The sequence below is a fragment of the Bombina bombina genome, chromosome 6 (genome assembly GCF_027579735.1).
Source record: "Bombina bombina isolate aBomBom1 chromosome 6, aBomBom1.pri, whole genome shotgun sequence".
In the NCBI taxonomy this organism is placed as follows: Eukaryota; Metazoa; Chordata; class Amphibia; order Anura; family Bombinatoridae; genus Bombina; species Bombina bombina.
In genome coordinates, this window is record NC_069504.1 from 1,002,227,056 (window position 1) to 1,002,248,642 (window position 21,587).

The 21,587-nt window shown below is 36.5% G+C and overlaps 1 protein-coding gene across 2 annotated transcripts in view; it reads right to left on the minus strand.

Annotated features, from left to right (window-relative positions):
• The window catches only part of LOC128664041 (LON peptidase N-terminal domain and RING finger protein 1), a 127,173-nt gene that overhangs the window by 66,941 nt on the left and 38,645 nt on the right, over positions 1–21,587 (minus strand). Inside the window, exons 5-6 of one of the 2 annotated variants that reach the window (XM_053718696.1) lie at positions 8,700–8,832; positions 1,848–1,947 (exon numbers count right to left, since the gene is read on the minus strand). In XM_053718696.1, the coding sequence (XP_053574671.1) occupies positions 1,848–1,947; positions 8,700–8,832 (233 nt within the window). Of the gene's footprint in view, positions 1–1,847; positions 1,948–8,678; positions 8,833–21,587 lie in introns of both variants that reach the window. The other variant, XM_053718695.1, reaches the window with a different exon arrangement.

Below are 21,587 nucleotides of genomic sequence, written 5' to 3' on the forward strand. Positions count from 1 at the left end.
CCTTTGGCTGGGGTGTCTTTGCCTCCTCCTGGTGGGCAGGTTCTGTATTCCCACAAGTAATGAATGAAGCCATGGACTTTCCTCATATTAAGATGGAAAAAGAATTAGTGTGTGTATTGTGAACAACAGCACGTAACAGTGACAGGATAAGGACACTGTAGCTATTATAGTATAGCAGCCACCATAGAATACAATACTATAACAACTTGGTAGTCGTAACAATCCAAAAACAAGGCCAGCTCTATAATGGGACATAGTGGAACCACAGAACCCACATGACATTGGACAGAGGTGTCACATATGGAGAGCATTTTCAGGCTAATAGTCTTTTTTTTTTTTTTAAAGCGAAATGTCTCTCATAGGGGGTCCATCAGTTGGCTATCAACATACTCTCTGTTGAACTTAAATCTGGCATGAGTCACAGTAATTTTATGTAGTTTAGGTTTGACTATGCACAAGACGCTATTCATAGCAACAACACTTTTACTATGCTGCCGCTCTCTCTCTCTCTCTCTCTCTCTCTCTCTATCAATAGCATCAAGCATAAGATCTTTCCCATAATTTGAACACTATTGCTTTATGTATGTGTGCATTTGAATAGAGTAGTTATGGCTGTATTGCCTTCTGACATGCATTCAACCTCTGGATCTATTGAGAACCTGGAAACACCCCAGGCTGTGTGTATTTTTGGGGAAAAGGATGAATAAAAGAAGATGTTTTGCTTTGATGCTTTATGTGAAACTTTCTTATAAATGTCTATCTTATCTAATCCCTTAGCTGTATTCCTCTATATACATCCATACAGTGTGTTTTTCTTAAATATTTAATATACATGTTTACTTATTTATTTTACATACATATGTTTTCTTTTTGCTGTACATTTTGTTTAGTCTTTTGAAATAGGTTTGCTGGGTAGATGTCTCTGTGTTCATTTATTTTATAATTTAAGGTAAAGGAGAGCTGTATGGACCCTATAAATGAAACCACAGCCACTTTTAAAAATAACTGATATTAGTTTGGTTTTCGTCTATTTGTGCAATCCAACTGAGTCTCTTTCAACAATGAAACTGCTTCCTGTCTCCTGTTTCCAGGGAAACATTCCAACCTTTTTAAATCCCACTGAATGCATCTCAAAATAGACTGAATCACTCTCATGCTGCTCTGTACAAACATCCAAATGTCCTCAAACAGCAGAGTACATCATACCATAACCATTGCAGACTATTGCCCATGAACAAATTGCCTACAACTGAGAGCAGCAGATTATTGTTCTTGTAATGCAAGACCAGCTTGTAAATGAATAATTTAATAGTCATAAAACATTCAATAATATCTGACTGTCATGTAACCTTTATAATAATAATTGTCTTACCAACTTAACTAAAACATATACCAAGTCATTTTTCTAAATGTATTTTAAGCACTGACAAATAAAATACCCCCTTTGTAAAGCCCCACTCTTGGAATTCAATCCTGCTCTTATCCCCAGATGTTTCACCTTCTATTGATACAGGTTACTAGATCGACCAGTGAAGCAGAGTTTAAAGTCATGCCTAGATCAGATGATTGGCTCCTGTGGCTGCTCTACATATGTTCCTTACTTGGAACATCTAGTTTTGCTTTAAAGAGCTTCCTTGCTGCTTTGCCAGTGAGATGTACGAGCGCACACTAAACTATTGCTCAGTTGGTTAGGATTGCGCTCTAGAGATATTAATGTACCTTACTGCTTGCATTTTTGCGCCCCATTTGTAATTTTGACCAAAGTATCTAAACTTTTAAACCCCTTTACAAGCTGGTAAAACATTAATAAATTATTGATATGTACCATATAAAATTACAGTGCTCACCTAATGCACAGAGAACACTCAATATCAGAAATGCTAATAAGATTCTTCAATAAGACAGTGGATGGACTGCACTTCATATTATCTTCTTGAACCTCAGAATCTGTAGAAGGCAATAAGATCACAATAAATGCTCCTACATTTATTATACAACTTACCACTTATTTATATATACAGGGAGTGCAGAATTATTAGGCAAGCTGTATTTTTGAGGATTAATTTTATTATTGAACAACAACCATGTTCTCAATGAACCCAAAAAACTCATTAATATCAAAGCTGAATAGTTTTGGAAGTAGTTTTTAGTTTGTTATTTAGTTATAGCTATTTTAGGGGGATATCTGTGTGTGCAGGTGACTATTACTGTGCATAATTATTAGGCAACTTAACAAAAAACAAATATATACCCATTTCAATTATTTATTTTTACCAGTGAAACCAATATAACATCTCAACATTCACAAATATACATTTCTGACATTCAAAAACAAAACAAAAACAAATCAGTGACCAATATAGCCACCTTTCTTTGCAAGGACACTCAAAAGCCTGCCATCCATGGATTCTGCCAGTGTTTTGATCTGTTCACCATCAACATTGCGTGCAGCAGCAACCACAGCCTCCCAGACACTGTTCAGAGAGGTGTACTGTTTTCCCTCCTTGTAAATCTCACATTTGATGATGGACCACAGGTTCTCAATGGGGTTCAGATCAGGTGAACAAGGAGGCCATGTCATTAGATTTTCTTCTTTTATACCCTTTCTTGCCAGCCACGCTGTGGAGTACTTGGACGCGTGTGATGGAGCATTGTCCTGCATGAAAATCATGTTTTTCTTGAAGGATGCAGACTTCTTCCTGTACCACTGCTTGAAGAAGGTGTCTTCCAGAAACTGGCAGTAGGACTGGGAGTTGAGCTTGACTCCATCCTCAACCCGAAAAGGCCCCACAAGCTCATCTTTGATGATACCAGCCCAAACCAGTACTCCACCTCCACCTTGCTGGCGTCTGAGTCGGACTGGAGCTCTCTGCCCTTTACCAATCCAGCCACGGGCCCATCCATCTGGCCCATCAAGACTCACTCTCATTTCATCAGTCCATAAAACCTTAGAAAAATCAGTCTTGAGATATTTCTTGGCCCAGTCTTGACGTTTCAGCTTGTGTGTCTTGTTCAGTGGTGGTCGTCTTTCAGCCTTTCTTACCTTGGCCATGTCTATGAGTATTGCACACCTTGTGCTTTTGGGCACTCCAGTGATGTTGCAGCTCTGAAATATGGCCAAACTGGTGGCAAGTGGCATCTTGACAGCTGCACGCTTGACTTTTCTCAGTTCATGGGCAGTTATTTTGCGCCTTGGTTTTTCCACACGCTTCTTGCGACCCTGTTGACTATTTTGAATGAAACGCTTGATTGTTCGATGATCACGCTTCAGAAGCTTTGCAATTTTAAGAGTGCTGCATCCCTCTGCAAGATATCTCACTATTTTTTACTTTTCTGAGCCTGTCAAGTCCTTCTTTTGACCCATTTTGCCAAAGGAAAGGAAGTTGCCTAATAATTATGCACACCTGATATAGGGTGTTGATGTCATTAGACCACACCCCTTCTCATTACAGAGATGCACATCACCTAATATGCTTAATTGGTAGTAGGCTTTCGAGCCTATACAGCTTGGAGTAAGACAACATGCATAAAGAGGATGATGTGGTCAAAATACTCATTTGCCTAATAATTCTGCACTCCCTGTATGTATATATATATATATATATATATATATATATATATATATATATATATATATATATATATATATATATATACACATACATACATACATACACATACAGTTGTATGGAAAAGTTTAGGCACCCCTGACAATTTCCATGATTTTAATTTATAAATACTTGGGTGTTTGGATCAGCAATTTCATTTTGATCTATCAAATAACTGAAGGACACAGTAATATTTCAGCAGTGAAATTAGGTTTATTGGATTAACAGAAAATGTGTAATATGCATCAAAACGAAATTAGACAGGTGCATAAATTTGGGCACCCCAACCGAAATATTGCATCAATAATTAGTAGAGCCTACGTTAGCAGAAATAACAGCCTCTAGATGCTTCCTATAGCCTGTAACGAGTCTGGATTCTGGATGAAGGTATTTTGGACCATTCCTCCTTGCAAAACATCTCCAGTTCAGTTAGGTTAGATGGTTGCCGAGCATGGACAGCCCGCTTCAAATCACCCCACAGATTTTCAATGATATTGAGGTCTGGGGACTGGGATGGCCATTCCAGAACATTGTACTTGTTCCTCTGCATAAATGCCAGAGTAGATTTTGAGCATAGTTTTGGGTCATTGTCTTGTTGAAATATCCAGCCCCGACGTAACTTCAACTTTGTGACTAATTCCTCAACATTATTCTCAAGTATCTGCTGATACTGAGTGGAATCCATGCGACCCTCAACTTTAACGAGATTCACAGTATTGGCACTGGCACTGCCACACAGCCCCACAGCATGATTGAACATACACCAAATTTTACTGTGGGTAGCGAGTGTTTGTCTTGGGGCGCTGTGTTCTTTTGCCGCCATGCATAACGCCCCTTGTTATGACCAAATAACTAAATTTTTATTTCATCAGTCCACAGCACCTTCTTCCAAAATGAAGCCGGCTTGTCCAAATGTGCGTTTGCATACCTCAAGCAACTCTGTGGCGTGTGTGCAGAAAAGGCTTCTTCCGCTTTACTTTCCCATACAGCTTCTCCTTGTGCAAAGTGCGCTGAATTGTTGAACGATGCACAGTGACACCATCTGTAGCAAGATGATGTTGTAGGTCTTTGGAGGTGGTCTGTGGGCTGTTTTTGACTGTTCTCACCATCCTTTGTCTCTCCGATATTTTACTTGGCCTGCCACTTCTAGCCTTAACAAGAACTGTGCCTGTGGTCTTCCAACAACTTGCAATTACCCACCTTAAATACATTTTCTCATTATTGGATGCACCTGTCTATGAAGTTCAAAGCTTAATAGGCTTACCAAACCAATTGTGTGCTCCAATTAATCAGTTCTAGGTAATGACAGGTATTCAAATCAACAAAATGACAAGGGTGCCCAAATGTATGCACCTGTCTAATTTCGTTTTGATGCATATTGCACATTTTCTGTTAATCCAATAAACCTAATTTCACTACTGAAATATTACTGTGTCCTTCAGTTATTTGATAGATGAAAATGAAATTGCTGATCCAAACACCCAATTATTTATAAATGAAAATCATGGAAATTGTCAGGGGTGTCTAAACATTTGCATACTACTGTGTGTATATACAGGGAGTGCAGAATTATTAGGCAAATGAGTATTTTGACCACATCATCCTCTTTATGCATGTTGTCTTACTCCAAGCTGTATAGGCTCGAAAGCCTACTACCAATTAAGCATATTAGGTGATGTGCATCTCTGTAATGAGAAGGGGTGTGGTCTAATGACATCAACACCCTATATCAGGTGTGCATAATTATTAGGCAACTTCCTTTCCTTTGGCAAAATGGGTCAAAAGAAGGACTTGACAGGCTCAGAAAAGTCAAAAATAGTGAGATATCTTGCAGAGGGATGCAGCACTCTTAAAATTGCAAAGCTTCTGAAGCGTGATCATCGAACAATCAAGCATTTCATTCAAAATAGTCAACAGGGTCGCAAGAAGCGTGTGGAAAAACCAAGGCGCAAAATAACTGCCCATGAACTGAGAAAAGTCAAGCGTGCAGCTGCCAAGATGCCACTTGCCACCAGTTTGGCCATATTTCAGAGCTGCAACATCACTGGAGTGCCCAAAAGCACAAGGTGTGCAATACTCAGAGACATGGCCAAGGTAAGAAAGGCTGAAAGACGACCACCACTGAACAAGACACACAAGCTGAAACGTCAAGACTGGGCCAAGAAATATCTCAAGACTGATTTTTCTAAGGTTTTATGGACTGATGAAATGAGAGTGAGTCTTGATGGGCCAGATGGATGGGCCCGTGGCTGGATTGGTAAAGGGCAGAGAGCTCCAGTCCAACTCAGACGCCAGCAAGGTGGAGGTGGAGTACTGGTTTGGGCTGGTATCATCAAAGATGAGCTTGTGGGGCCTTTTCGGGTTGAGGATGGAGTCAAGCTCAACTCCCAGTCCTACTGCCAGTTTCTGGAAGACACCTTCTTCAAGCAGTGGTACAGGAAGAAGTCTGCATCCTTCAAGAAAAACATGATTTTCATGCAGGACAATGCTCCATCACACGCGCCCAAGTACTCCACAGCGTGGCTGGCAAGAAAGGGTATAAAAGAAGAAAATCTAATGACATGGCCTCCTTGTTCACCTGATCTGAACCCCATTGAGAACCTGTGGTCCATCATCAAATGTGAGATTTACAAGGAGGGAAAACAGTACACCTCTCTGAACAGTGTCTGGGAGGCTGTGGTTGCTGCTGCACGCAATGTTGATGGTGAACAGATCAAAACACTGACAGAATCCATGGATGGCAGGCTTTTGAGTGTCCTTGCAAAGAAAGGTGGCTATATTGGTCACTGATTTGTTTTTGTTTTGTTTTTGAATGTCAGAAATGTATATTTTTGAATGTTGAGATGTTATATTGGTTTCACTTGTAAAAATAAATAATTGAAATGGGTATATATTTGTTTTTTGTTAAGTTGCCTAATAATTATGCACAGTAATAGTCACCTGCACACACAGATATCCCCCTAAAATAGCTATAACTAAAAACAAACTAAAAACTACTTCCAAAACTATTTAGCTTTGATATTAATGAGTTTTTTGGGTTCATTGAGAACATGGTTGTTGTTCAATAATAAAATTAATCCGCAAAAATACAACTTGCCTAATAATTCTGCACTCCCTGTATATATACACATATACACACACACACACACACACACACTGTATATAGGTAATTGAGTTATTTATATATATATATATATATATATATATATATATATATATATATATATTGTGCATAAAAGTATGGGGCCTGCACTCACTTCTCCATGAGAAAGCATCTACCTGGCCAGTTTTAAGTCCAAAAAATAAATCAAAGCAGACTGCACTCACTAAAATGTTCCTTAATTTTTAAAAAAATGTCCTTGACTAAATTAATACAGAAAACGGCAGGGAAAATGATTTGCACATGTAACTCTGTGAACATGTGTTATCTATTCTTACAATTAATCAAGAAACAGTTTCCCATCTATACACAAATTAAAATTGATAAAAACTAAAGAAATACCAGTAACTCCCATTGTCAACATCAATGGTTCAATTCCCTTGAAGATATTCATATCTGTATTTTAAGTTAAACTTCTAAGACTGCACAGGCAAGTATCACAAAATATAGATTAGCTGACTTATGTGGCAAGTTTCTAGGTTAAAGACCCCTTGACCTCCTTCATATTTATCTTATAACTGCTTGTAAAATAATTTGGGAATTAAAAAGCAAAATGTAATGCTAAAACCAAAGTTTAATTTCTTGTTCAAATGCCAAGCATCTTCCTAAATGAGAATGAAGACTTCCGAATCTATTTGGTGTATCAAGCCATAAATGGCTCTCTCTTTCCCAGCAGTTCAATGTCGGTGTCTTCCAATAGTCACTTCCTAGTTTCTTTATGAAATGTCTTATGCACCTAGTCATGTGACTTCTCCGTTTCCCATAAATAGTCTGTTGCTGGAACTCAATGCTGATTCATTTGAGACCAGAATGCAACACTTTTCAGTTCGCTCCAGAACCTTTGTCAAGCTCTGCAGAGCTTGTCTGTATATTCTGAAGTTTTGCAAGTACCCAATAAACAGGAGCATCTGTTATGGGACATTTGGTTATACAACACCATACATATGTAGATGTTTTATGAACTGCAGCAAAATAATAAAATGTGTGTGAATATCTCAAGATTGTCCTCTGAGGACTTCCTATTCATTGTTTGAACATTTTGTATTCATACTATATAATGCTTGTATTACCAAGGAGTACTATGAGATTTTATTTAATTTACTATCTTAAGCGTAAGGAATAGCAAGGCCGTCTAACACTGCTTGTTCTTTAGTTTACTTTGACTATTGCTAGGTTGTAGAGTAAATTTGTTAGATAGCTTTTATTTTATTTATTATTTCTAAGCTATAATAAAATGATCTAAAAAATGGGCACATTTTACTATTGCATTACTAAGAGCTTTTCATCATTGTACAGAAAGTGTATATTAATTTGCATACATCATGCTCATCCTTTCTTAGTTTTGTAGTAGTTAAAAAAGAAAGAAAACATTGCGTAACTCTTCCAAACTACGTTTACATCCCTAGGTTTTGGCTTTATTGTCCTAAGACTATGGGGCCGATTTATCATTGGTCTGTTCGACATGATCTGCTCAGCGGATCATGTCCGACAGACATCGATGAATGCCGACAACATACGCTGTCAGCATTTATCATTGCACAAGCAGTTCTTGTGAACTGCTTGTGCAATGCCACCCTCTGCAGATTCGCGCCCAATCGGCCACTAGCAGGGGATGTCAATCAATCAGCCCAATCGTATGAGAAAGGGCGGATTGATGTCCGCAGCCTCAGAGCAGGTGGACCAGTTGAGGAGAAGCGGTCTTAAGACAGCTGCTTCATAACTGCTGTTTCGCGCAAGCCTGAAACAGGGGCATCAGGGGCCATTCGGCCCTTGATAAATCGGCCCCTATATTTGTTCCTTATTCTGTATTCATGTGTGTGTTTTCTTAGTACTTATTGTGGTCATCAGCTATGATTTATTTAAAAAAAAATGTAAAAATTACATCCACACTTGCTCCTAACGCTACTGACCTTTCAATTTTAAATGCTTACTTAAGCTCTCCTTGTCTGGTGCACATGGGTCTTCTGGTTCTTTCCGCTTCCTTTGCTCTTGGTTTGAGGTAGTCGTTTTCTTTACATCAGGAACTGGCAACACATTGGGTGTTTCTTTTTGATCAGCAACACACTGTGTACATATAATACAATAAAAACATTATCATATCATCTACAAACATAACACAACTCTAGAACTCAACTGTGCTGCTCAGCGACCTATTTAATTTGGAGGCAATAATTGTATGTCAACTTTCATGATAAAGTGCCCGGTTTTTAAAAAAACTATTAAAAATAGGGGCACTTTCATTCATGAAAGTTTACATTGCCCCGGGTTTACCAAATACTTAACTTCTTCTCCTGAAACACTGGATCGCCGATCCCACGCCTGCAGCACCTCTGTACTTCGTCAGCAATGTCCAAACTGGCTCTCTCCATTCAGGAGCGTTCATCTGGTGAGGTCACGCCGTGATTGGAGGAAGCCGGTTCGTCATTGCTGTGTTAGTAAAGTAGGAAGAAGCGGGTGGGGCATTCGGCGATCCGGTGTTTTAGGAGAAGATGGTATTTGTAAAATCCAGTGCAATGTAAACTTTCATGAATGAAAGTGCCCCTGTTTTTAATACATTTTTGAAATTACATTCACTTTAAGCTTGCTGGTCCCTAAACAAAATATATTTCTATGTGTACATTCTCATACAATGAGCCTACATGGTAATTCAGAAGAACAAAGGAAGAATATTGGAAGACTTAGAATAATATAAAGTGGTGAGTGAGTTGCTCTCAGTGCATGTACAGCAGGGTTATTCCCCAGTAATACAACTGCAGAGAGCAATTGTATAAGTAACACTTCTCTCCATTAAATAGGGACCTGTCTAGTAGTATTAAGTCAAAATCAAAAGCTGAAAACCACAACCTGACTACATCCCTTAATCAAATGTCTAGCCTTTGTTTCAGTTTAGGATAGAAACATATTGAGGGCTAAGAAGACATGTCTTTGTTGTATAGAGACATTGTTTATAAAATCAATCCTGTGCTATCAACTATATTAAAGGGACATGAAACCCAAAAATTTCCTTTCATGATTAAGATAAAGAATACAATTTTAAACAACTTTCCAATTTACTTCTATTATTTAATTTGCTTCTTTCTCTTGTTATCCTTTGCTGAAAGGCTTATCTAGGCAAGCTCAGGAGCAGCAGAGAACCTAGGTTCAAGCTGTTGATTGGTGGCTGTATATATATATATATATATATATATATATATCGATTGTGATTGGCTCAATCATGTGGTCAGTTAGAAAACATTAGTGCATTGTTGCTCCTTCAACAAATGATACCAAGAGAATGAAATAAATTAGATAATAGAAGTAAATTAGAAAGATGTTTGAAATTGTATTCTCTATCTGAATCATGAAAGAAAAAAAATTGGGTTTCATGTCCCTTTAATAAATGAATACCTCTTATAACTAATATGGAAAAGAGTAGTTTTCTATTTAAAAAAATGAGTGTATACACTTAAAAAAAAAAATAAATATGTATCTAGATATTTCTGGAATACAAAAATATTGAACAAGAGTCAAAGTATAACTTTAAAGCTTTAAAGAAATGATTAATGTTATATGAATCAGTACCTTGCAATGATTATTGCTGATTAAAAAAATAAATGTCACAGACCTTATTGTACAACCATCAATAATCACTTCTTTTTTTTTTTTAAATTAAGTATATACACTCCTTTTTTTATTGAAAACTGGTGTTCTCCATATCAGTTATAAAAGCTATTCGTTTATGAATTTAGTTAGAACAGGATTGATTTTATAAACTATAGTTGTCTATAGACAACTAAGATATGATCTTATACTGTATATAATAAATATTTGATAACATATTTTTAAAGCATAAAATATTTATTCAAGATATATTTCTGTCCTTTACAATATATAGCGCGATCTCTAATTATATGTGAATAAAAATATTTATATTTTTGTACTGTTTTTTGGAGATCAGCTAGATTGTAACAAGCCAAGCACATTATTCTAAACACTTTTTGGATACATATGATCGTTATTACTAGGACAATCACTTGACAACTATAAGGATACGTAACCCCTTGTACAACACTTTTTTCAAATAAAGGGTATTATGATCTATGTTTATGGTGAGGGCTAAATAACCTCTTTATAGTTGCCAAATGGGCATAGGGCCACTCATTTGAAAGACTGCAACATTCAAACAAAGGTTTGCATGCCCCTCTGCCTATTGTGGGGACACTTTTTTATTTTGTTTCATATACCTATTGTTCTATCAAGTGATCCACTGTTAACAAAAAGAGGGGTTAATTGAAACCATTGAGTAAATACATTAAAGAGACATGAAACCCCCAAAAATTATTTCATGATTCAGATAGAGAATACAATTTTAAACAACTTTTAAATTTACTTCTATTATTTAATTTGCTTCCTTCTCTTGTTATCCTTTGCTGAAAGGTTTATCTAGGTAAACTCTGGAGCAGCAAAGAACCTAGGTTCTAGCTGCTGATTGATGGCTTCATATATATACCGATTGTCATTGGCTCACTCATGTGTTCAGTTAGAAACCAGTAGTGCATTGCTGTTTCTTCAACAAATTATACCAAGAGAATGAAGCAAATTAGATAATAGAAGTAAATTAGAAAATGTTTGAGTTTTATGTCCCTTTAAGTAGGTGGTGCCATTTTTATGGCAATCTCATAATTACAGAGGTATGAAACACCTCGTTGGAAATAGGTAGCTTCCCTCATTTTCCAAAATGGGGTTTCAGTTACATTAAAAAAGGTGACTGTCTCTCATTAAAAAAATATACTGAGCTGGGTCAAGGTTCCCCAATCTCAAAGACAAGAAAGCCGGTGTCATTCTTAATATAAACTCAGGTTCACAATTAATTCAATTTAGGAAAAGACTCACAGGGCCTTGTGATGATAGAAAATAGCAGGTTCGCCATTGTATTTTAATAGTCACATGAACACAAGAGACATCTAAATCTATGTGTGTATTTTGTAATGCATATGAATAGGGTATTGCAGCATATGTATATATGCCCTAAACCACTTTCAGTAGGACCACTGCACCTGCTCAGAGAGCAAGTGGCCATGTGGATTCTTTAGAGATAATGGAAACTAGATTCATCACCAATACGATATATGCTCCATGAGTAAGACTGGTATTTCAATACAGGTACAGAGCATATGTACGTATGCTCTAGTCACTAAAACATTTATAACTAGAAGCATTTTTACTAATAGATGTGTATTGCTAATTTGCTTAAAAAATGAAATTCATTCAATCTTGAGTTTTATGTCCCTTTAATTTAGGAGTGCGATTTGGATATTTAATTGTATTTCACAGTCTTTGTTCACTCTATTCAATTAAGAAAGGTGATTAAGCAGCTACACTAATGGGAAACTGTGTTTTTGCAAGTTGTTTTAATGTGCCATAAATTTAAATAATTAAAATCATAACATATTTTATTTGGCAAAGTTTCAGATTGCTTAGGTCTGTGAAGCTGCAATCCAGTTACTTTTAGGTCTAGGTTTTTCAAAAGACACCAGGCTATCCACTGGGGGTAGCTGATTGGGGATAAAGACCACAGAAGTAGGGCTACAAAGCCTGAACGTAATAGTTATAGCCACCCAGTCGCATTACAGTCCCATAGATGCACTAATATTACAGTTAAAGGGACACTCAAGTCAAAATTAAACTTCATGATTCAGATAGAGCAGCAATTTTAAACAACTTTCCAATTTACTTCAATTAACAAAATGTGCACAGTCTTTTTATATTTACACTTTTTGAGTCACCAACTCCTACTGAGCATGTGCAAGGATTCACTGCATATACGTATCTGCATTTGTGATTGGCTGATGGCTGTCACATGATACAGGGGGAGTGGAAATAGGCATAACTTTGCAATTTATTTAACAAAAATCTACTACTCATTTGAAGTTCAGACTAAGTGCTATTGATTATGCAAATCTACTGTATTGACTGGTCCTTTAAATAGCATAATTAACAAATGTATAATAAAAAGACAATGCAATCGCACTTACTCTGAATTTCAGATAAGCAGTCATTTTCTTTCTAACAATTTCATGTTTTCCCCAATTTGCTGGCCCCTGTATCATGTCTTAGCCATCAGCCAATCACAGACTAATATATATATTTATATATATACATAGATAGGTAGGTAGATAGATGATAGATTATAGATAGATAGATTGTGCAAAACTTGATAATAGAAGTCAATTAGAAAGACTATGAATATTAAAAGTGCATGCCCCTTCTGAATCATGAAACTTTAATTATAACGTTGGTGTCCGGTTCATTTCATGGCTAGCTGCCCTACACTGTGTGATTGGGTAGGTCTGACAGTACCATCCTGCACATGGAGGAGGAACAAAGCCCACCCCCACCCACACACACACACACACACCATACGGATCTACTCTGTACCTTGGCTATTCCACGGTAAATATTTCCCAGTTTCAGGCAGGCAGCGTACAACTGACCATAGGAAACATGGCGAGAAAGCAATATGTAGTATCTGATAATGGAGCTTCAAATAACATATAAAGTGTAAATACCAAAATTACACACAAGTTCAAATTATAAATCCTTTATTTTTTTATTTTGGGCACTTTATATAATATAGAGTCTGATTAAAACTATTATGTATTATTATTATAAAATGACAACATATGTAGAGTTCTCCACAGATAATTTTGCCAGCCGGGTGAGGGAAATTAAATACTATCCAATATTACTACACTTTATGTTATTTATAAATGTTATAACATAAATTGATTTAAGGGGATAGAAAAGTTCAGATAGAGCATATATTTTTAAGACGCTTCTAAATGTACTTCTATTTTCAAATTCTCTTGGTATCCTTTGCTGAAAACGAATATGTACATATCCTTCACTAGTGGGAGTTATCTGCTGATTGGTTGCTACACACGTTTGTCTCTTGTCAATGGCTCACACAATGTGTTCAGCTAGCTCCCGGCTTAATTTCTAAGTCTTTGAAGGCCGCCTTTTATCTGAATGCATTTGACAATTTCTCATAGCTAGAGGGCATCAGTTCATGTGTGCCATATAGATAATATTGTGCTCATGCCCGTGGAGTTACTTATGAGAGGGCACTGATTGGCTAAAATGCAAGTTTGTCGAAAGAACTGAAATAGGGGGCAGTCTGCCGAGGTTTAGATACAAGGTAATCACAGAGGTAAAAAGTGTATTAATGTAACCATGTTAGTTATGCAAAACTGTCTAGGAAATTGGCATCTTTCTTTTTAAACAATAAGAATTCTGGAGTAAACTGTCCCTTTAATATTGGCTTACATTTTAGGCAGTGGTCAGTAATATCAGTTTGTGTGCCTATTTAGGGCTAGGTTACAAGTGGAGTGCAATCGATAGCACAGGGTGCATTATCTTGCACAATCAGGTATTACAAGAGGATGGCTAAAAAATAAAGAAACTTTTTTAGCGCACACTATACTTTTAATAAATACGGCTGTAAAATTTACCGCTTTTTGAGACCTGACGTAAACCATTATTATTAATAGTATAGCACAGAACTAAATGAAGCAATTGAAAGTCATCTGACATGAATTTTACTGTGCACCTCCAGAAGTCTATTAAACCCTTGAGCCAACTGGACTTAGGTTCTATGTCACACAGTACTTTGCCCAGCGTACTGTGTAGATTTACTACTTAAGTCTAACGTTGTGGCGCATCCTGCTGGAATTTCAGACGTGTAGTGGGCAGCTGAAATTAGCTGCCTTCAAATTACCAAAAACCAATGGCAAAGCCATGCATATCTGCTATTTCTGAACAAAGAGTATCCCAGAGAAGCTTTTGCAACTATTTATGTTAGGACTTCACAAGTGGTATGTAAAGTATTTCAGTAAGAAACCCAAAAGTTTGCGGCAAAATGGTTGCATGAAATATACCGAAATAGGCCTATATCAATACATTGGGTTTTCTACTAAAAAAAAATATATAGTGATACGTAAATAATAATAATAAAAAAGACTCTATTTCTGTTTAAATAGAGTGATAGTAAAAATGCTAAACATTCTCTGGTATTTTGGGCACATTTTTCTCTGAAATTCCGGGTAGTGCACCTGCGCTATCTGACATGGACTTGTAGAAACAGTAACTATAAAAGCACTATTGATTGCACTTGAATGATATTAAAAATCAATATCACTAATATTTTTCCACTCCATTTGTAATCTAGGCCTTAAAAGGTCCCAGGGAGAACACTGCAGCGCTAAACAAAAGTTCCAGTGTCCTTCACAGAAAATGTTGCCAGCCAGGTGGCATTATAAAGTAGCCGGGTGGGGGCAATGTAATACTTCCAAATATTATAACATTTTCTGCTATCCAAAGAGTAAATTAATTGCACAATTTAATATAAATGTATTCAATGATAATTTGAGTAATAAACTATGATACATTTTAATATTAGATCCTTTAAGCTTATTTTTTTACTAACATTTTAGCCGGGTGGTCAGCAAAATCAGCCACTAAGAAGGTCCTGGGGAGAACACCGAGTACAGTACATTCATGGTGTGCACAACAATTTATACACTAAGAAAGGTAGGTCACATTTGTATAGATACATTGCAAATGCAAACAAAAGGGATGTCCTACCCTTAGGCAAAACTGCACTTTTATATAAATACAAATACATTGGTGACTTGTGAAAATCATGATGCTATTTATTTTTAATACCAACTGGATTTTAACATTATTTACCAGTAACTTGTCACCCAGAACAGCTAATGATAATCTAAAAAGATTTGTTTCCTTTTGCTTCAACAAAATTTGAACCCCAATACTCATGATAATTTCTACTCCCAATTAAAATTAAATGGTCCTATATGATACAATTAATAAAGTAATGTACACTAGATGGCACCAAAGAGCTGATAAAAGAATCAGTCCTGTTATGAAGCATAGAAAGGGCTTAACCTCTTAAGGACCGGGCATTTCAGACAGGAAACAGAGGTTTTTTTTATATTTACCTATCAAAACTTAAAAAAAGATTTTTAGTAGACAACCCAAAGTATTGATCTAGGCCCATTTTGGTATATTTCATGCCACCATTTCACCGCCAAATGCAATCAAATAAAAAAAAATCATTAACTTTTTCACAATTTTAGGTTTCTCACTGAACTTATTTACAAACAGCTTGTGCAATTATGGCACAAATGGTTGTAAATGCTTCTCTGGGATCCCCTTTGTTCAGAAATAGCAGATATATATGGCTTTGGCATTGCTTTTTGGTAATTAGAAGGCCGCTAAATGCAGCTGTGCACCACAGTTGTATAATGTCCAGCAGTGAAGGAGTTATTAAGTAGCTTGTAGGGTTAATTTTAGCTTTAGTGTAGAGATCAGCCTCCCACCTGACACATCCCACCCCCTGATCCCTCCATGATCCCTCTCAAACAGCCCTCTTCCCTCCCCCGCCCCCCAAAGGTTACCCCCATCTTAAAGGGACATTATACACTCATTTTTTCTTTGCATAAATGTTTTGTAGATGATCTATTTATATAGCCCATAAAGTTTTTTGTTGTTTTTTTAAATGTAGTTTTTCTTATTTTTAAATAACATTGCTCTGATTTTCAGACTCCTAACCAAGCCCCAAAGTTTTATGAGAATACCGTCAGCTACCTTCTCCAGCTTGCTCCTGTTTGTGTAAAGGTTTTTTTCAAATGCAAAAGAAGGGGGAGGGGGGGAGCGTCTTATTTCCCACTTGCAGTGGGCTTTCCAGCTACCTTTTCAACAGAGCTAAACTGAGAGCTTCTAAGTAAGTTTTTAAACAGTTTTATACTAGATTTTTATATCAGTATCCATGCATCTTATTCTTTATAGTAGTGTCTATTACATGCAGTTATATGAAAATGAGTGTATATTGTCCATTAAAGTACTGGCAGAAAGTCTGTCAGTACTAAAATAAAAGGCTGCTTTTTTTAATATATTTTTTTTTAAGTTTTCTGCAGTGTATTATCCCCCCTTACCCCCCCCCCCAACCTCCCTGATCCCCCCCCCCCCCTCTACCTATTTGCCACCATATTAGGTACTGGTAGCTATCTGCCAGTACCCAGTTTGCAGAAAATTTGGCATTTAAAAAAATTAATTAATTAATTAAAATACCCTTTTTTTCTGTAGTGTAGCTGCTTCCCTTCATTACCATAACCCCTCCCAGATCCCTTTCCTTAAATGGAACCCACATAGGATCCCCCTGATTGCCCTTCCTCCTTCCCCCTCCCTTCCCGGTGTATCCATCACTTTTTTTTTTCCCCTAACGTGTTGCGTGGCGTAGTGATCCCGCCCTCCTCCCGCCTCCTCCAGTGATGGGTCGCCCACCCGCCTACCTCATTACACTCCCACCCACCAACAATCTGCACCACCGCTGTGTGATGCAGAGAGAAGCCCAGGACTGCAGCAATATACTTTAAGGGCATAATGACCACCATTGTACCAGTATGGTGCTGGTCGTTAAGGGGTTAAAGGACCATGGTACCCAAATGTTGAAACACTTGAAAGTGATGCAGCATAGCTGTAAAAAGCTGAATAGAAAATATCACCTGAACATCTCTATGTAAAAAAAGAAAGATATTTTACCTCAAAATGTCCTAAGTATTCACACAAGGACTTTAAGCAGCAAATCAGTATGCCTGTCCCGGGACAAGCAAGGAAGTGAGCTTCATGCACACTCATGTTATTTCCCTATTCAGTTAAAGGAAGTTTACTATGAAATCTCATGAGAGTTAACTATGATAAGGGCCCAGATTAGATCAAATTAGAAATTATCCATTGGGCCAGATTACAAGTGGAGTGCTAATGATAGCGCAGGGAGTGCTATCAATATTGCTGGACCATGCTAGGATTAGTGGTCAAATTGATATTACAAGTCCATGGTAAAATAGAATAACCAGAGAATGTGTAGCACGGCCAACATCACTTTACTTTCAATGGATATCTCAACCACGCTAAACATTACTCATATTACAACACATTACAATGCTAGAAAACATAGTGCAATTTGAGACCTGAAGTAAAGTGTTACGGCTAGAATAAAAGTTTCACAAAATACATGTAAAGCATAATAAATAAGGTATTACTCTCTCTCTCTCTATTTATATATATATATACAGTATATGTGTGTGTATATGTATTATATGTATACTGTACATGTGTATTTATGAGTTTATATGTGTAAATATGCATGTGCACACTTTTGAGCCTGTCCAAGTGGCGCTCTAATGTTAGCTTGGAATGTGATAAGCAATATCACAACCACACTAACTAATGTGTATTACAAGTTAAAAGTAAACGGTTGCACTCAAACAGAAATTGTGATCAAAGTATTAGCGCGACTGCAGACCTAGTTAGGGTTAAAAAAATAAATCACAAAACACATAAAATAAAACTATTACATAAATATATACACTTTCTGATATAAAACATTCATATAAATATTAATAAAAATGTTTTATAAAGGTTAAAAGGGATATGGTAGATGACAAGGTATTTGACTGGGAGAGGGCTATTATGTTTATATCGATGTCTAAATGTGTGTGTGTATATATATATATATATATATATATATATACACATACGCATACAGTATATATAAATTTCATGTTTTCCCCAATTTGCTGGCCCCTGTATCATGTCTTAGCCATCAGCCAATCACAGACTAATATATATATTTATATATATACATAGATAGGTAGGTAGATAGATTATAGATAGATAGATTGTGCAAAACTTGATAATAGAAGTCAATTAGAAAGACTATGAATATTAAAAGTGCATGCCCCTTCTGAATCATGAAACTTTAATTATAACGTTGGTGTCCGGTTCATTTCATGGCTAGCTGCCCTACACTGTGTGATTGGGTAGGTCTGACAGTACCATCCTGCACATGGAGGAGGAACAAAGCCCACCCCCACCCACACACACACACACCATACGGATCTACTCTGTACCTTGGCTATTCCACGGTAAATATTTCCCAGTTTCAGGCAGGCAGCGTACAACTGACCATAGGAAACATGGCGAGAAAGCAATATGTAGTATCTGATAATGGAGCTTCAAATAACATATAAAGTGTAAATACCAAAATTACACACAAGTTCAAATTATAAATCCTTTACTTTTTTATTTTGGGCACTTTATATAATATAGAGTCTGATTAAAACTATTATGTATTATTATTATAAAATGACAACATATGTAGAGTTCTCCACAGATAATTTTGCCAGCCGGGTGAGGGAAATTAAATACTATCCAATATTACTACACTTTATGTTATTTATAAATGTTATAACATAAATTGATTTAAGGGGATAGAAAAGTTCAGATAGAGCATATATTTTTAAGACGCTTCTAAATGTACTTCTATTTTCAAATTCTCTTGGTATCCTTTGCTGAAAACGAATATGTACATATCCTTCACTAGTGGGAGTTAGCTGCTGATTGGTTGCTACACACGTTTGTCTCTTGTCAATGGCTCACACAATGTGTTCAGCTAGCTCCCGGCTTAATTTCTAAGTCTTTGAAGGCCGCCTTTTATCTGAATGCATTTGACAATTTCTCATAGCTAGAGGGCATCAGTTCATGTGTGCCATATAGATAATATTGTGCTCATGCCCGTGGAGTTACTTATGAGAGGGCACTGATTGGCTAAAATGCAAGTTTGTCGAAAGAACTGAAATAGGGGGCAGTCTGCCGAGGTTTAGATACAAGGTAATCACAGAGGTAAAAAGTGTATTAATGTAACCATGTTAGTTATGCAAAACTGTCTAGGAAATTGGCATCTTTCTTTTTAAACAATAAGAATTCTGGAGTAAACTGTCCCTTTAATATTGGCTTACATTTTAGGCAGTGGTCAGTAATATCAGTTTGTGTGCCTATTTAGGGCTAGGTTACAAGTGGAGTGCAATCGATAGCACAGGGTGCATTATCTTGCACAATCAGGTATTACAAGAGGATGGCTAAAAAATACAGAAACTTTTTTAGCGCACACTATACTTTTAATAAATACGGCTGTAAAATTTACCGCTTTTTGAGACCTGACGTAAACCATTATTATTAATAGTATAGCACAGAACTAAATGAAGCAATTGAAAGTCATCTGACATGAATTTTACTGTGCACCTCCAGAAGTCTATTAAACCCTTGAGCCAACTGGACTTAGGTTCTATGTCACACAGTACTTTGCCCAGCGTACTGTGTAGATTTACTACTTAAGTCTAACGTTGTGGCGCATCCTGCTGGAATTTCAGACGTGTAGTGGGCAGCTGAAATTAGCTGCCTTCAAATTACCAAAAACCAATGGCAAAGCCATGCATATCTGCTATTTCTGAACAAAGAGTATCCCAGAGAAGCTTTTGCAACTATTTATGTTAGGACTTCACAAGTGGTATGTAAAGTATTTCAGTAAGAAACCCAAAGTTTGCGGCAAAATGGTTGCATGAAATATACCGAAATAGGCCTATATCAATACATTGGGTTTTCTACTAAAAAAAAATATATAGTGATACGTAAATAATAATAATAAAAAAGACTCTATTTCTGTTTAAATAGAGTGATAGTAAAAATGCTAAACATTCTCTGGTATTTTGGGCACATTTTTCTCTGAAATTCCGGGTAGTGCACCTGCGCTATCTGACATGGACTTGTAGAAACAGTAACTATAAAAGCACTATTGATTGCACTTGAATGATATTAAAAATCAATATCACTAATATTTTTCCACTCCATTTGTAATCTAGGCCTTAAAAGGTCCCAGGGAGAACACTGCAGCGCTAAACAAAAGTTCCAGTGTCCTTCACAGAAAATGTTGCCAGCCAGGTGGCATTATAAAGTAGCCGGGTGGGGGCAATGTAATACTTCCAAATATTATAACATTTTCTGCTATCCAAAGAGTAAATTAATTGCACAATTTAATATAAATGTATTCAATGATAATTTGAGTAATAAACTATGATACATTTTAATATTAGATCCTTTAAGCTTATTTTTTTACTAACATTTTAGCCGGGTGGTCAGCAAAATCAGCCACTAAGAAGGTCCTGGGGAGAACACCGAGTACAGTACATTCATGGTGTGCACAACAATTTATACACTAAGAAAGGTAGGTCACATTTGTATAGATACATTGCAAATGCAAACAAAAGGGATGTCCTACCCTTAGGCAAAACTGCACTTTTATATAAATACAAATACATTGGTGACTTGTGAAAATCATGATGCTATTTATTTTTAATACCAACTGGATTTTAACATTATTTACCAGTAACTTGTCACCCAGAACAGCTAATGATAATCTAAAAAGATTTGTTTCCTTTTGCTTCAACAAAATTTGAACCCCAATACTCATGATAATTTCTACTCCCAATTAAAATTAAATGGTCCTATATGATACAATTAATAAAGTAATGTACACTAGATGGCACCAAAGAGCTGATAAAAGAATCAGTCCTGTTATGAAGCATAGAAAGGGCTTAACCTCTTAAGGACCGGGCATTTCAGACAGGAAACAGAGGTTTTTTTTATATTTACCTATCAAAACTTAAAAAAAGATTTTTAGTAGACAACCCAAAGTATTGATCTAGGCCCATTTAGGTATATTTCATGCCACCATTTCACCGCCAAATGCAATCAAATAAAAAAAAATCATTAACTTTTTCACAATTTTAGGTTTCTCACTGAACTTATTTACAAACAGCTTGTGCAATTATGGCACAAATGGTTGTAAATGCTTCTCTGGGATCCCCTTTGTTCAGAAATAGCAGATATATATGGCTTTGGCATTGCTTTTTGGTAATTAGAAG